Source organism: Coturnix japonica, chromosome 38, assembly GCF_054131305.1.
Source record: "Coturnix japonica strain WE chromosome 38, WE-NBRP24, whole genome shotgun sequence".
In the NCBI taxonomy this organism is placed as follows: Eukaryota; Metazoa; Chordata; class Aves; order Galliformes; family Phasianidae; genus Coturnix; species Coturnix japonica.
Genome location: NC_140700.1, coordinates 5,673,495 through 5,688,276, shown reverse-complemented (window position 1 = coordinate 5,688,276; position 14,782 = coordinate 5,673,495). Strand labels below are relative to the sequence as shown.

At 48.0% G+C, this 14,782-nt stretch overlaps 2 protein-coding genes across 3 annotated transcripts in view; one reads left to right on the top strand and one right to left on the bottom strand.

Moving 5' to 3' along the window:
- Window positions 1-640: 640 nt before the first annotated feature.
- Window positions 641-6,005, bottom strand: TAF8 (TATA-box binding protein associated factor 8). The gene is made up of 8 exons (XM_015885193.3): window positions 5,908-6,005; window positions 4,793-4,949; window positions 4,392-4,490; window positions 4,110-4,172; window positions 3,635-3,759; window positions 3,190-3,337; window positions 2,668-2,810; window positions 641-2,208 (listed from the first exon to the last, which is right to left on the bottom strand). The coding sequence occupies exons 1-8, from the start codon at window positions 5,965-5,967 to the stop codon at window positions 2,065-2,067; spliced, it is 939 nt and encodes a 312-aa protein (XP_015740679.2). The 5' UTR covers window positions 5,968-6,005; the 3' UTR covers window positions 641-2,064.
- The window catches only part of CCND3 (cyclin D3), a 27,798-nt gene continuing 19,020 nt past the window's right edge, over window positions 6,005-14,782 (top strand). For both annotated transcript variants that reach the window (XM_085526960.1, XM_015885195.3), the window contains exon 1: window positions 6,005-6,301. In XM_085526960.1, the coding sequence (XP_085383086.1) occupies window positions 6,185-6,301 (117 nt within the window). In that variant the 5' untranslated portion in view covers window positions 6,005-6,184. The remainder of the gene's footprint in view (window positions 6,302-14,782) is intronic.

The window sequence follows — 14,782 nt, the reverse complement described above, 5'->3', positions numbered from 1 at the left end:
AATTTTGACTATAAAAATGAGATACATTCTTCCAGTTTCCCACTTTTGGGCTTAAAGTGCAGCTGCTGACAGCCTTTATTCTCAGTGCACAACCCTCCCAACCACACAAGGCAGCTTTGTAGCTGTAGCTGTCAGAAAGGGATGCTGTTGCTGACTCTCAGTTGCCACTGTTGATGAAAAATCTTCAAGGAGGAGGTGTTATTCCCTGCAGATTATGGCTGTAAAACCTCTTTTTAATGTCTCTGCTTCCAGCTCCACCACTGCAATCATGGCTGACAACATATACTTTATCTTTCTTGAGTTTCTCATGAGGAGAAAAAACACACACCAGAAAGATGTAGAATCAACTAAAAACCACCAAGGATTCTGCAGTCTTTTCCAACCACATGTTCCACTTGTGACAGAGAAAAAAAACTTCTTATAAAGGGAAGTATTCTGTCCTCACTGAACACACTGTGTTGGAAAATTCCCCAACCTTCTCAGCAATCAAACATCATTGCAAAGAAAGGAAGAGACGCAGCAGCAGAATAAAGACCTCCTACATGTTGGTGAGAACTTCACCAGACCCCACTGAGCACACATTCAGGCTCCACTCGGGTGTTTTTTTCCACTCAGTCTGAAATTTTATGGACTCAGTCACTTTTAATAGTAGAAGATAAAATTTCTTTTATTATGAACATTAAAGATACTATTTTCATTCCAGATTCTCCCCTATCCAGAAAGGGATATTTTCATTATGAAAAACACCTAATCCAAAGTAGAAAAAAAAAAGATAAATCCTTTTATATACATACACACATATATATATACATCATGTCTTTGTACATTTGATTTTCTGTACAACAAAGGCACTAACAGAAGTGGCAATGGCACACGCAGGACTAATTTTTTGCTAAAGATGGCATTTCAAATAGGTTAACAGGAATACTTCCATTCTTGCTGAAATAATTCCTCCTCTTCTTCCTCCTCTCTGGGTGATATTATATATAATATATCTGTGTATATTTTCCCTAAGTAAAGACTGAACATAAAGTAAAGGAAAGGCCTCCAAAACTGGATAACAATTAGAGCAATCCCACCAGCACTCATTTTCACAGTTGAAACAAAGTTCCTTATCTAAGGAAAAAAAGGAACAACAACAAAAAAGAAACAAAAAAGAGCAACTTTTGTTGATAAAAGCCCATATCTGAACAAAGACAAAATTTAAAAGCATGATCAATAGCACAGCCCTGCAGACTGTAATCAATACAGCTTTATTCTATATTCCAAGCTTTGCAGCAAGCATCTTTCAAAACAGCTGGTGAAGGCATGAACTCTCAAAGGACTTGTGCTGCATTGAACCTAACAACAGAACTAGAAAAGAGCCCGAGGCAGCTGTTGAATCCTGCCATTGGTACTGCTAGAAAATAACCTCAAAGCAGAGTAGGGTAAACACCACACTCAGCACTTTTAAGTTGGAAGTGCAGCTGCAGTCAGAAAAGCTGAGAATAACTCTCATCTTAGCTCTGTATTTACACTTCACTCTTTGATAAATGTGTTTGCTTTTACCTGCCAACAATCAAAAGAAAGAAACCTCTGTGGGATTTTTCTCTCTCTCTTCATACATGCACCACAGATTATAAAGCCAAACAGGGTTCACTGCAGAAGTTTCTTTTCTAGCTTGTAAGGCAGCCAAAAACAAATGATGTCTTTGTGTTCTGTAGAGCAGCAAGAATCTTTTTGTCCCATGCCTCTTAAGAGAGTAAACCTCCTCAACAGTGAGAAGAAACCAAAGCAAATGAGACAATTCCCATCTGTAACCCAGTGGCTTTTACCATTTTTAAGGCAACTGACCACTGAGCATTCCCAGTTAGGAGGAAAGCAGAGGAGGAAGAGGGAGCACTGCAAACAATGATGACAGTGTAGTTTGCCAGGCAGACAAAGATCATTCCTCTCCTTCTGCCATTCAGTCAGACTGCCTCCTCTGTCTTGCTCCATGCCTCATACCCACAGCAGCAGAGGTGACTACTCATAACAGCCAGAGAAATGGGCTCCTCTTTCTTCTAGCAGCCAGCTGACTACAGTTCATTTCTTTCTGCGGATCTTGGGCTTTTTAACTGGCCGGAGATAAGGATTGTCTATCATATTCTCCTCCCCATTCCGGCTGCCAGACAAGGAGGTGTTCTGCTGTAATACTGAAGAATTCTCTTTTTCAGGTCCTGAATCATCCTGACACAGGAGAGAAAAAAAGAAGAAAAAAAGCATAAATAACCAAAGTTAGTCTTAACAGGGCTTAGAAGTTCAAACCACAAAACACATGGGAGAAACATAATCAACAGCCAAGATAAACAGAAGCAAACAAAAAGCTGCACTAAAGGTGAGAACTGCAGATTTTTAATATAAGTAGATCCCCTCTGAGAACAGCATAGAATAGTGTGATGATCCTCTCTCCTCTAGCACAGAAATAAAGGCTGCATTGAAAGCTCGTGATCCAACATTAGATAACCTCAATGTACAACATATTTTGCAGAAAGTTAAAGAACCATGACAGTGTTAGTCATTTACATCCGGTAAAATGCAACCTACTTTGCCGTTTTCCACCCCCTATGCTCAGCTGCAAGGAAGGCAAAGAACCAGGTTTCATATGTTTAAGAAAATCAGGCCCTAGAGACCTGAGGGTGGGCGTACCGTGCTCATATGCAAGGGCAGGTTCTCTGTGTCTGTCTGGTCGTCTTGCTCGGATGAATCTGTTTCTTCCATTTGCTGCATTTCCAGCTCCGAGGGGAGAAGAGCCGTCAGGTAGGGTACGGTGAATGGCCTGGCAGCAATCACTAGTGTTGGGGAAAAGCATGCAGTGAGCAGGAAGGGAGACAGATCATCAACTCAGCGCTGAGTTGACAGCACTGGGATAAGGGAACGATAGGATGTATCAGTCAAAGCCTTCTCCACCATCACAAGAAAGGGGGAATTTGTTTAGAGTAGAAGCCAGTGCTGTCTGAATTTCTGTAACTTTTGCACAAGTCATTTATGAACCCAAGGTTTTTATGCCTGTTTAAAATAGAAAGTCCCTCATTTCCTTCCCTTCCCGTGCTTCAGAAGGCTGAACACAATGTGATCCCTCAGTGCCCACCTCCTGCAATCACAAGAACACCAGATGTACACTCTGTTAGAGAACTGTCCTTTACAGCACAGGTTTCCAAGATAACTCACATGGGAATGTGCTAACATCATCTTTGAAGAGACTCTGTGTTTCTCCTGTCTTAGCCATGAAGCGGGTGAGAGCTCTTTCCACGTCACGCCTCTGAGATGCTGCCTTTTCCCGTAGGACTTGATAATCAGACACTGGCTCTCGGTACGTCTGTAGAGCAGGGATGACAAAACAAGTACAGTCACTAGATTCAGTGAAGACAGATCAAGTTCAAAACACTAATAGGATCCAGACAAGCACTGACCTTCAACATGTGCATGTTTTCAAACAGCTACAGATATCAGCTATAAAACTAGAGCAAGTACAATATGCAAATGACAAGCATTGTGCCAAGGTAGCAGAAACAATGTTCTGGAACAGCACTACAATAAAAATGCACATGCACCTTTCCTAACATTACTGACTTCAGACAGAAACCAAACGGCACAAAAGTCTTTTTTCACTCACTGGTGTCTTGATGTAGGTGTGAGGATCTGGAAACTCAGGGAAATAGCCAGGGATGTGGGATGGATGTGGCTTGTTCTGTCCAGCTGTCAGGGCTTTGGGAGTCACGGGCTGATTTGTCACAGGAGCTGTGGTTAAAAAAGCACATGCACTACATGAGCATATGACACAAGCAACAGTTTCAGGTTGTATTTGGCATCCCAAAAGGGAACAAGGCTTACATGACCCCTCCTACACAAGGAGAACCACATTGAGGATTCTCATATGCAATGAGGATGCTGAAGCAAAAGCAACAGGTTTGGCAAAGGACAGACACTCTCCTTCACCTACTACATCATAATTACAGGAATCCTTAACACAAACTGAGTGCCCCGGAGCACTGAACTACACCATCCATGAGAAAAGCAGCAGCTCTCTGGATGCCAGCAGATAGAAAAGACAAATTGTTTCCTGCACAAGAAAAGGACTTCTCACATACGGGCAGTGATCACCATCCTCTGGGAGCGCTTTGCATATGCAGGAAGTGTTTCAACATTGAACCCTGAAATACAGAAGAAGAGAAAAATGGAATCACACCAAGAAGAAAGAAAATAATGTACTCTGTGTGCATACACACTACATCAACAGCAGTGATACTGGAGCCTCTGTGTGCGACCCAGAACAGCCGACATCACACAACTGCACCAGGAACAGACTGTCATGGCAACACAGAACACCCACTGTATGCACATGGAATGAGTGAGATGAGTCAGCTACTCACCCATCTCCACTAAAGTAACAACTATGTCAGACAGCGTGGGCTGTGTTCGGGCTGTATGTTCACAGTAGGACTTTGCACTCCTTCCAATTTCAGAAATATCTGGAGGGGAAAAACCACCAACAACCATTACATGTTCATTTTATTTTATTCACATTCCATGTTCATTTCAGGCAGCAAACACACATTTGTGTCAGCACAACACCTGACTTTTGATCAAATCTAGTGTCATGGTTTTATGATTTTTGTTATTGTTATTGCACATCATAACATCATGGAAAGCACCGGGAGTTAAAGAGTTAAAACAAAACCAAACAAACAAACGAAAAACAGAAAGAGCGAAAGCAAATGTGAACCGATTTCAAGGTGATTTTGCCCTAAATCTGGTGGCACCCGACACTCACAGCTCTGTAACATCTCTGTCAGTGTTTCCACCGCAGCCTTCTCAGCGCTCTCAAAGCCGGCTTCAGTGAGCAAGGAGCTGACCACCACCTGCAGCGTCCTCCTTCGGGCCAGGTAGTAGTTATCTGCTGGCGTGGTCGTGTGTTTGCTGCCCGACCGCTGTGGACACAGACCCCAAAACACTGAACCTGAGCCCCAGCCGAGCTGCCAGCACTCGCTCTGTGCTCACACATTGTCCCTGCACACAGCACGGGTGTACATACACAGCACCTACCTACACACAGTACAGACCCACCTACACAAACAGACACACATGTACAGACATACTCACATGAGGACTGCTCTGAAAGTAATGCCTCCTATTTTATGATGTCGACATCAGGGTTAGATGTTGGAGGCGGGGTAAAGGCTGAACCTTCCTGCCAGCATTGTGTACATTACATTGTGTACATTACATTGTGTACATTACATTGTGTACATTACATTGCCGTGTGACAGGTGGCAGCAGCTGGACATAACGGTGTGTAATGAAGGAGTGTGAATGAAGCACAGAATCACTGTGTTCCTGGATGAGGGCGGATGCTTCTGGAGACAGAGCAGCCGCTGTGAGCACAGTGCAGCGTGTTCCAGTGATAACAGTGGGTCACTCCAGCAGTATGAGTGCAGCACGCAGCTCTTCTCCAGTGCCAATATGGGCAATGGTGGTGACCGTGTTAAACAACAGTGCTTTCCAGATGTGCAAACACCTGATCACACAGTATGATTGTGCTGTACCTGCTGCAGCTTCCATGCGAATAAATAGGAGGCTTTACCTTAGGAGCGCCCTACAAGCAGTGCCTGTCCACACTCATATCCCCATATTTACACACGTTCCCCCCCAGCCGCTCTGTCCCTTTAAACGCTGCATCAGAGCTCGGACCAATCACAGCTTGCCGCCAAGCCCCGCCCCCACGCAGCCATGCAGCCAATCAGCGCCTCCCTCCCTTCAGCTCCCCCTTAAAGCCGCCGCGCTCAGCCCGCAGCCGTTAGTGCCCCGCTCCCGGTGCAGGCCGCGCCGCTCCGCCCGGAGGGGCCGTTCCCACAACGACCCCGCGGCCCGACGAGGAGCCGCCGTTACCGTGCCGGAACCGCCGGGCGCCGTGTCGGCCATCTTGGAGCCATAGAGCGCTGTGCGCATGTGCGGGGCTGTGGGGCCGTGCGGCGAGGCGCGCGTTGCACTGTGGGGGCTGTAGGCGGCTCCAACATCCCCCACAGCCCCGCGGTGCGACCGGGGCGGGACGGCGATGGGACAGCGATGGTGGGACAACAACGATGGGACAACAACGATGGGACGATGAGCTCCGGTAACGGCGGCTCCATGGCGGGGCAGCGGCCCGGCCCGGCAGCGCTGCACGATGCCCCGAGAGCAGCGAGAACCTGCAGCCCCGCCCCGCGATGCCGGAGCCGTGTGGAGAGTAAACAACAGCCAGGAGCGGGACGGGACCGGGCAGCGGAGCTGGTGGATGGAGAAGGTACGAGGCACAACGTGGGTGGAGGGAGCGGGGAGCTGCTGCCATAGTACGGCCTGGCCCTGAGCTGCCGGTGTGTGAAGGTGCCGTTGTTGTGGCGGTGTCAGCACCCAGCTCTGCTGTGCCCGGCGGGGTCGGTCCCTCGCTGTGTTCGGGGCTGTGTGTGCTGCGCTGGCTGCTGGAATCGGTGGCAGTGATTAACGGAGTGTGAGGGAGCACAAGGAGCTGGGAATGGACGCGCTGTGTGTGGTGGAGCTGTGACCTGCTGGTTGATTGTGGGGCTGAGTGATGTGCGATATGGAGGGATGTGGCAGCTGGGAGCTCAAAGCAGCCGAGTGAAGCTGCTGAGAACAGGCTCAGGCTTCATGTTCGGTGGCTGCATTACTTGGTTTACTCACACGTGGGAGCTGTTGGATAAATGAGATCCCAGCCCTGTGCTGCCCGGTTGGTTTTCGTTGGCTTTGTGGGTTTTTTGTTTGTTTGTTTTACTCTTGGGAATACTTTTCCCCCATCCCACAGTATCATACACTTCAGAACAAAGCTGTTTCTTTGTACACGGGGTGTCTCTGAGGAGGGGGTAGCAGGGGAAGCCCTGCAGTGAGGGCTGCTGGGTGCTCTGGTTATTGGTGCAGAGCACTGTGTTATTTTGGATTCTAGTCCTGGCTGCATCCAGCCTGCTGAATAACCAGACACAATCTCCTTGCTCCTCTGCACGTTTTTTCCCATCAATAAGTACTGCCATGCCTCGTGAGCTGCTCTCAGAACTGATAAAGTGCACCCGCTGATGTTACAGTACATAACATAACATTGGTGGTGGTGTCAGTGGTGGTGTCATTGGTGGTGTCAGCTGGAGCCCTTGGGTTCTAACCAGAGCACTGCAGTCCCTTCTAAACTCAGTTACAAACTGAAAATCCAGAGTCTGGTGGAATTTCCCTCAGCTAAATATGTGCAGAAGTCCCTATGTGTGATGTGCTGCATCCTGTTTTATGGCACGGGTACATCATTCTGTTATGCATGGCTTCCGTTTGCCTGGCAGGGTGGGAGTGGGAAATGCTTCCATAAAGGTCTGGCTGCTCAGTGATGTCGGGGTTTCTTGTGTGTCTGTGAAGCAGCAGCTGCTCGCAGCCACCGGAGGAGACTGGCCAGCCAAGAGGAAAGGGGTGAAGTGAAACAAGGAGAGCTTCAGGGCTGTGCTGAAAGATGTTGCCAGGGATCTGATGTGAAAGGGAAGGAATCTGGAAGCGAGCAGAACCATGCTGGCTGTTCGTGTCCATAGGTGGAGGGTGACATCCTTATTTTGGAGCCCATGTGGAGTGGGAATCGATGTTGCTGCTGGAAACGTTTGCCAGTTTATGGTGCCAGCTTCCTCTGCAGTGCTGTGAAATCAGTCAGCTGGCAGCAAAACAAGGAGATGTGGGATGGTGGGAGTCTGTGCGCCTTCCTGAGCATGGGGTTTTTTCCCAGAGTTTGGAACGCTTCCTTTTGCAACAAGAAGCACTTTCAGATCGGTCTCAGACTGAGAAAGGAAAGAAGCTCACGTGTTTTTACAGAATTTCATGCAGATTATTTCAAAGAAGATGTAGGAGGTGGGAATCCCAAGTCCTTATTGTGTCACCCCAGACAAACATTAAACCTCAGAGAGCTACAGCTGAATAGTTATTCTCATACTGACGGTCCCAGGGGGGAGAAGCTGTGAAGCCTGTTGAAATTCAGCCTTGTAAAGAATGATGGGAATGGATGACTGTCCACTCTTTGGTAGGGAAACCCCAAGGCTTTGTCAGTTCTGAACTGGGCAGTGCTGGTGAAGGGGGGGCTGCAGGGGGCTGGTGTGGGAACCTGGTGTTTGAACCTGGTGTTTCTGAGCAGCAACAGAGATGGGTTGGTGGAAATTGCTGCGGTCGATGTGGGGGTGAACTTTTGCATGTGCTTCTGTCCCCCAGCACCACTGCCACCAGAGGGCACGTTGTCACCATGTGCTCTTACTGGCTTATGTCAGAAGCCAAAATAGCTAGCAGCGAATTCATTTAGACTCTTACAGCCCCCTTACAGCAGTCAGGATGTCACCAAAACCTTCCCTGTGCCCATGTGGTTCTGAAAAGTGAAGCCCCCAAGCTCCTTGACTAATGCATTGTAAGGGTTGTTGCATAGTATGATAGTGACAAGCACTTGATACACAGGACAAGGGCAAGGAGGGAATAAGCTGTACGTCTGAGAATGTTTCTCCTAAGGACATTGGACTATTGCTTGCAGAGATCATGACCTGAATGCAGTGAGGCTGTAGCTGCTTTGCTACTATTGACAAATAACCTCCTCTCTAAAGCAACAGTGGTGTTAATGTTGGCAATATGATTGTGTGAAGTAATACCCTGTGGACTTGTTGCTTGCTGGTGGAGGAGGCTGATGTCTTGGCAGAAAGCACTGCCCTGCCTGGGCTCATGGGATGGGGATCTGTGCAGCTCTGCTGGGTCACTTCTGGAGTTCACATAAATCTTCTCAAAATTATGTTGCATGTGTGTAAGATGGAGTTTCCAGAGTGCAGGATCCATCTCGGTGCGTGAGTTAGGTGTTCCATCCTTGGAGTTCTGAGTAAAGCTTGAAGCCATTTCATCAAGACTACAAATAGCCCCAGTGGGAGATCCCAGGAGCTTTCTTTTGGCCTAACTGGAGTGTCAGAACATCTTTACTGATTAAAGTGGGCCCGGGGTGGTTGATATCCACTGGACTTTTTATTGTAATGCTATTTAGCTGATGTAAAAACTGTTCTTTCCCATCCCATTAGCTCATAGTTGTGTTTGAGTCAGTGCTGTATCTAATCCAGCAAGCATGTAAACCCACACTTCCAGGCTGATCAGAGCCTCTGCTGCCAGGAACTATTGCAGATTCCAGGTCAGCTTTTCCTGCCTCATCGGTGACTCAGTGGATGTTCTGCATTTTGTTCCTTCTGTTTTCTTCAAACCTTAGAGCCCAAAGGTGATGAGGAGATGGGCTGAGCTGGTTGCTGGATCAACAGATGTAGAGTTCAGATGCAGAGTTTGCTGAAAGAAAAGCAGAGGAACAGTGTCAGGTGTGGTGATATTCTGCCCTCCAGATCCTTACAGGTCATACAGCTGGTCCTGTGCTGGAGAACATAAGATCTCTGCCCAGTCCCATCCACAAGCTGTCATTCTTTGTCACCACCCTTGGTCTGGCAAACTGCAGCTACCTCAGGTGTGCCAGATGCTGGATGCAGCAAGCACTGATGCAGTCCCTTGCTATGGAGTATGCTGTAAATTAGTATTTTAGCAATTAATGGCAGAGAGCCAAGGGCATGTACAGCAGAATGTGCATCTTGGTGCTGGAGCCTTGCTCCTCACCCCAGGCATCTGTCTGTCCTGTAGATGTCTTCACATTGCTGGAGGAGGTGCTGCAACAAGTAGGTTCAGTCACTGGTAAGGCAGACGTCAGCAGTAGAGCTGGGCCAGGATGATGTGCCTGTCTGCTTTTTGCACGCTTCCCTCTGTGGCTGCAGCCTGCCAGTGGAAGCCATGTCTGCTCTGAGCCTGAGCTGCATTGCCCATGCCTTTGATATCTTGCAAAGAGCAGGGTGTTGCTGCTGGCCTAACAGGGTGATAGCCTTACCTCAAAGCATGAGCACTGCCAACCTGCACAGCTCAGCAGAGGCCACTTACCACATTTGTGTTCCTTACTGCTTTCTCTGACAAATATCTGTTGCTTCAGGAAACCACACGTTGGGTGTTGCCCTTCCAGGGTAAGGGTGGGGGAGAAATCCTGCTCCCCCAGGCACAGATCCAGCAGGGGTCTGGGATCCTGCTGCTCTCTGGATTGGGCTGGGGCTGTCTCCTCCAGCTGAACGAGGTGAATCCATCTGTGTCATCCCCAGGCAGGGAGCTTATGGGGCCAGCAGAAGCAATTCCTGCATTCGATTGTAAGCTTCTGAGCTGCAGTTGTGCAAGTTTGCTTATCCCAGCTGGGCTTGGGATCCCTCTTTTGAGCCCTTTTCATTTCTGCAGGACAGGAAAGCTGTTTGGGTGGGCTGTGAAGAGCCCCCACTCCTCAGCTGGGGCTCATGCAGTTGTTTAGCTTTGCGAGAGTGGTGTTGAGTAGGGTTACCATCACCTTTAGATACCTGTTAAATTCTGTTGTGTTAAGAATGTTGGCATTCCTGAGCAAAGCACTTCAAGGAAATGCATCAGTCCCAATGGGAACCCAGGACTGAATCCCACCAGGGGTCTTCAGCACTCCAGGCTGGTGGTGTAGCATCAGGGCTTCCTGTTAGCCAGGCTGAGCTGTTTGCCTCTCTGGGGGCTCCAGAAGCAGCAGGGACAAGGGGTGAGGCAGAGATAGAGGGTGGCAACAGCTGTTCAGGATGTGTTGCTGATTCTGTGACATCTCCCACCCTTTTTAGAAATTAAGAGTTTGGAGCAAGACAGAAAGAAAGAAGAAACAGCCACTGATAAAGCCTTGTGGGGATGACAGCCCTGTTCTTAATGGCCTGCAGTCTGCAGCATGTCTCTGAGCACCCATGCCAGCTGGGAGGCAACGATAGGCTTAATTGCTTGCTCTGGCTGTTCATCTCCCTGTGCTGGGCATGGAGATGGATATAATTTCCTTTCCTTCCTTCTCTTCCTCCTATGTCTCTGCATCTTCTCAGTGTGAAGCCCTGTTAGCTTACCTTGGCTGTGCTGTAAGGGGCTCCTTGGGCAAGGAGGGCTGAGAGCTGGGAGGACACGCGGTGTCTCACAGAGTGTGTGTTTCCTCCGCCTCACCTACAGCAGGGTCTGTTTTAACTGAGTCTTTGAGGGTCTGAGAAAATGAGTTCCCACACCCCAAACAAGGATCCTGTGGCTTTGGGGTTCACAGAGGGCTGCAGGCCATGTTTCATGTGCAGACAACTGTTACCACATGCCATCTTTCTTTTCTTTCCTTTTTTTCTGTAACGAATGGGGTCCTCACATCTGCTTGTGGCGGTTAAACAGGTTTGATTTAATCAGACTGATATAGTACACAGAGAGAAAAGAGGGGAGAGGGGTGAAAAGCACAGAGCACCTGCTTGCCCCCAGGCAGCGTGCCCTGTTCAGTGCCATGCTGTGTGCATGTGCCTGGGGCCTTTTGCAAGGTTTGCCCCCAACCTACTTATTGATGAAAGCACATTTGATGTGTGACAGATCCCAAGATTAAAAAAACAAAACAGGAGAATATAAGCAACAGCTCAGGAGAGGAAAACATCCTCAAAGAGTTGACTAGGCACAACCAGGGTGTCTGGTGTCTGCCTCAGGTGCAGAGGGAAGGGGCTTCCTGCTGCCAAGGGTTAGTGACAGATCTCCTGATGGGCTCTGGAGGCCTCTTGGCAGAGGTTTTGAAATCTGATTTTCTTTCTGCAGCCAAGTGAGATTTTTATCAACTTCCTATTTGAGAGCAGAAGTCAGCTGGTGCAGGAGTGCTGGTTTGTGTCCTCCTGCCTCATGCCTGTACATGGAGTGGGGGTGCCAAGGGTGCTGGCAATGCAGGACCTGCAGTTTGTGCAAATGGGAGATGAAGGGCAGGAAACAGCTCTGTAGGTCAGTGAGACGGTGTCCTGTTTGCTCCTTCCAACACAGCACAAGTCAGCCATACACACAAATCTACTTGCTCTGACCCAGAAGTCATTTGCACAAACTTGCTTCTCAGTGTTCCTTTGCATATGCAGCTGGCACTTTCTCTTGTAAGGGCTTTCCACTTGTAAGTGGTCTGTCTGAAACTCGAGCATTTGGGGATTTGCTGTCTTCAGGACAGATATCATTTTTGTATGTACGTGTCTTATGGAGGAGCTGGGCTTGGGCAAGCACAGATGGACTTCAGGCCTGTGGAAAGTACCTTCCCAACTATCCTTGTTTAAACTTCTAGCCTGAGCCAGAAAGTTAATAAAGAGGGGAGGTCTGATCTCTTTTTTCATTCATTGTATTCAGTTTCATTCATAATCAGAGCCTTGAATCAACCTCTCCTCTGGAAATACCCCAGAAAGTCTCTGATTTGGCAGTGATTTCCTCAAATACTTCAGCTGGGGGTGTGACACTTCTCATTGTCAGCCAAAAAACATCTCAGCATTTTTCTGTCATCTTACATAGAACCAGCTGTGGCTTCTCAGGCCACCTCCTCAGCCCTGGCCTGATAGGATACTGCCATGTAGGTCAGCTGCTCTGCATTCATAGCTTGATTGATGTAGGTTTGTGATACCCCAGATGATCAGCACCATCACAGTAACTGCAGAACTCTGCAGAGGAGATTCTCAGGTATTCATGGTTGTGATACTGAATGCAGGGAAATAACTATTGAGATGCTCTGTGTGCCGTAGTCTGTCTCCAAAGGGTTTCTGCCATGTTCATGCCTAAACACAGCAAAATTCTTTGATGGCTGGAAACTCGGTATGATCTCGGCTGCCAGAATGCCATTTCAGCTTAGTACCTCCAGAGTGGTTTGCAGAGTGAGCTCAGAAGTGTCCATGTGCTCAGCCTTAAGCACCTAGTTGGGTCTGCAGGGTCTTGGCAGGCAGCTTTGCAGGTGCACAAAGTGGCAGGAGATGGAAGTGGAAATTGGTCTGTAAGGCACCACTGTAGTTTTCAGCTGTGCATCCAACCATCAATCTCAGCAGGTGAGCAGAGATCGTTGCTGAGCATCTATTTTCTCCTTCTTAACTTACACTGTGCAGGAAGTAAATAAACACACATTTCTAACGTGTTTGTCAGCTGAAGGGTGGTAGAAGTTTGCATATTATGAGGCTGAATGGGCTCCTGTTTGCTTCACGTTGCACGTGGGAGCCCTTTGAAATTGGTGAGGTCTCAAGGGTCTAACGGATGGCAAATGCCAGCCCTGTCTCTGAGCCCTCTCTGTCTGGCTGTGCCAGTTGGGTGTTTTCCATTAGTGCTTATGTGTGTTGATTTCTTCCTCTGCCCTGTGTATTGTTTTAGATCACCAAAGTTTTTAACCTAGTCACCAATTTCATAAGTAAAAGCACAATGCCCTCATTTCCTTTTAACTTGGTACCTTTGCTTCTTTGCCAAATTCAGTGCAGCAGAAGGGAGAAGCAGCACATCTGGCTGATGCTGCTGGAGAAGATTGTGGCAATGGCAAAAAGAGCTTTAGCAGCTCCCAGCAGTGCCATACATGAGACTTTTTTGAAAGGAAATGAAAGGCAGCTTTTCCCATGGGAACTTCAGAGGGAGGCGAACTGAACTGAATGGAGATCTCGTAAATCAGTGACGTAGGCCTTTGACTTTCTGTGCTGTAGCCTTGGGCGGATGGTATTTATATGCCCAGCCAATAATTAAGAAAAAGCAACAAACGTGAAAATGCAGCTATTACAAAAATGCCGAGTTCTATGAAAATTCCTTCTATCAACCTCAATCTGTGGATGGGGAAACTGAGGCAATGTGCACAGTGTGTGCTGGCCATGCAGAACCTCAGCCCTGCAGGGAGGACGAGTGCTTGTGTTGAGGAGTGATGAACACGCACCAATACAGCTGTTCTCCTGGATGCTCATCTTCCTCATCTCCACCCCCAGTGAGAGGGGAAGAGGTCAGGCAGTGTGACTGGCAGGGACACCTATGTTCTGTTCTGGTTATCAGCTAAATGTGTGTTCTGTGGGATTTCTTCGTCAAGAAGTAGGAGCAGTATTTATGCTGCCTGCACAAATCTACACTGGCAAAGCACATTACAGGTATTAACCAATTCATCATTGTTAAACTGCAATGATGGGATTTTCCAAAGCTGTCACTGTTGGCCTAAGCTGCAGCAGCTGTGATGGAAAAAAGTTAAGGACGTTTAAAATACAAGAGCCTAGGGAGATGTGATTCAGTATGTATGATCTCACTTCTCCGTTAGCTGTCATCACAGTACCTTCCAGTTTGTCACTTGGTTAAATGCAGGTTATTGCAGAGCTACCTTTAGAAGTACAGTTAGTGCCGCCTTTTGCCTTCCCTGTGTGTAGGGATAGGGCCTGGCTAGTGCCTCAGGCAACCTCTTCTTCTTACCTAGGTGTTAAGAGTCAGTGCTGGGACTTACTTGCAGTTGTTTATTTTCTTTCTTCTCTCGAAGGCAGCTGGATTCTAAGAAACCCAGGCAGGGAAACAGAGCACAAAGGGACCTTTTTCTTATCTCTGACCTTTCTGGCAGGGATGCTTGTTGTGGGGTGGCCTCCAGGACCCAGATAATGCAGGAGGTGTTGTGCACGATTAGGCATTGAGACACCATCTGCAAAAGCCTGGTAAGGAGCTGCAAGGTGGCAAGCAAAGGGAGAAAATGAATGAAGGGAGTCTGCTCTGCCAGGAGGTGGTGGAAGGCTTGGGCAGAGGTTGGGGACAAGCAGGAGCTCTTGCAAAGCCAGGCAGTGCCCATTGCCTTTATGGGAAAGGAAGGACTGACCCACAGAGTGGGATTGCATAGGGCTGTTCCTTCACAAAATAAGACTGAAGCTCTGAAGGATCTCAGTTTCATCCTGATGCAGAACAT

What these genes read in the sequence shown, in the direction of transcription:
- TAF8 (XM_015885193.3), bottom strand. Translation starts at nt 5,967, where the DNA reads ATGCGCACAGCGCTCTATGGCTCCAAGATGGCCGACACGGCGCCCGGC. An exon ending in TGATGTTAGCACATTCCCAT is followed by an intron (nt 2,811 to 3,189) that starts GTGAGTTATCTT and finishes CCCCAACACTAG; the next exon opens with TGATTGCTGCCAGGCCATTC. An exon ending in TGCCCTTGCATATGAGCACG is followed by an intron (nt 2,209 to 2,667) that starts GTACGCCCACCC and finishes CTCCTGTGTCAG; the next exon opens with GATGATTCAGGACCTGAAAA.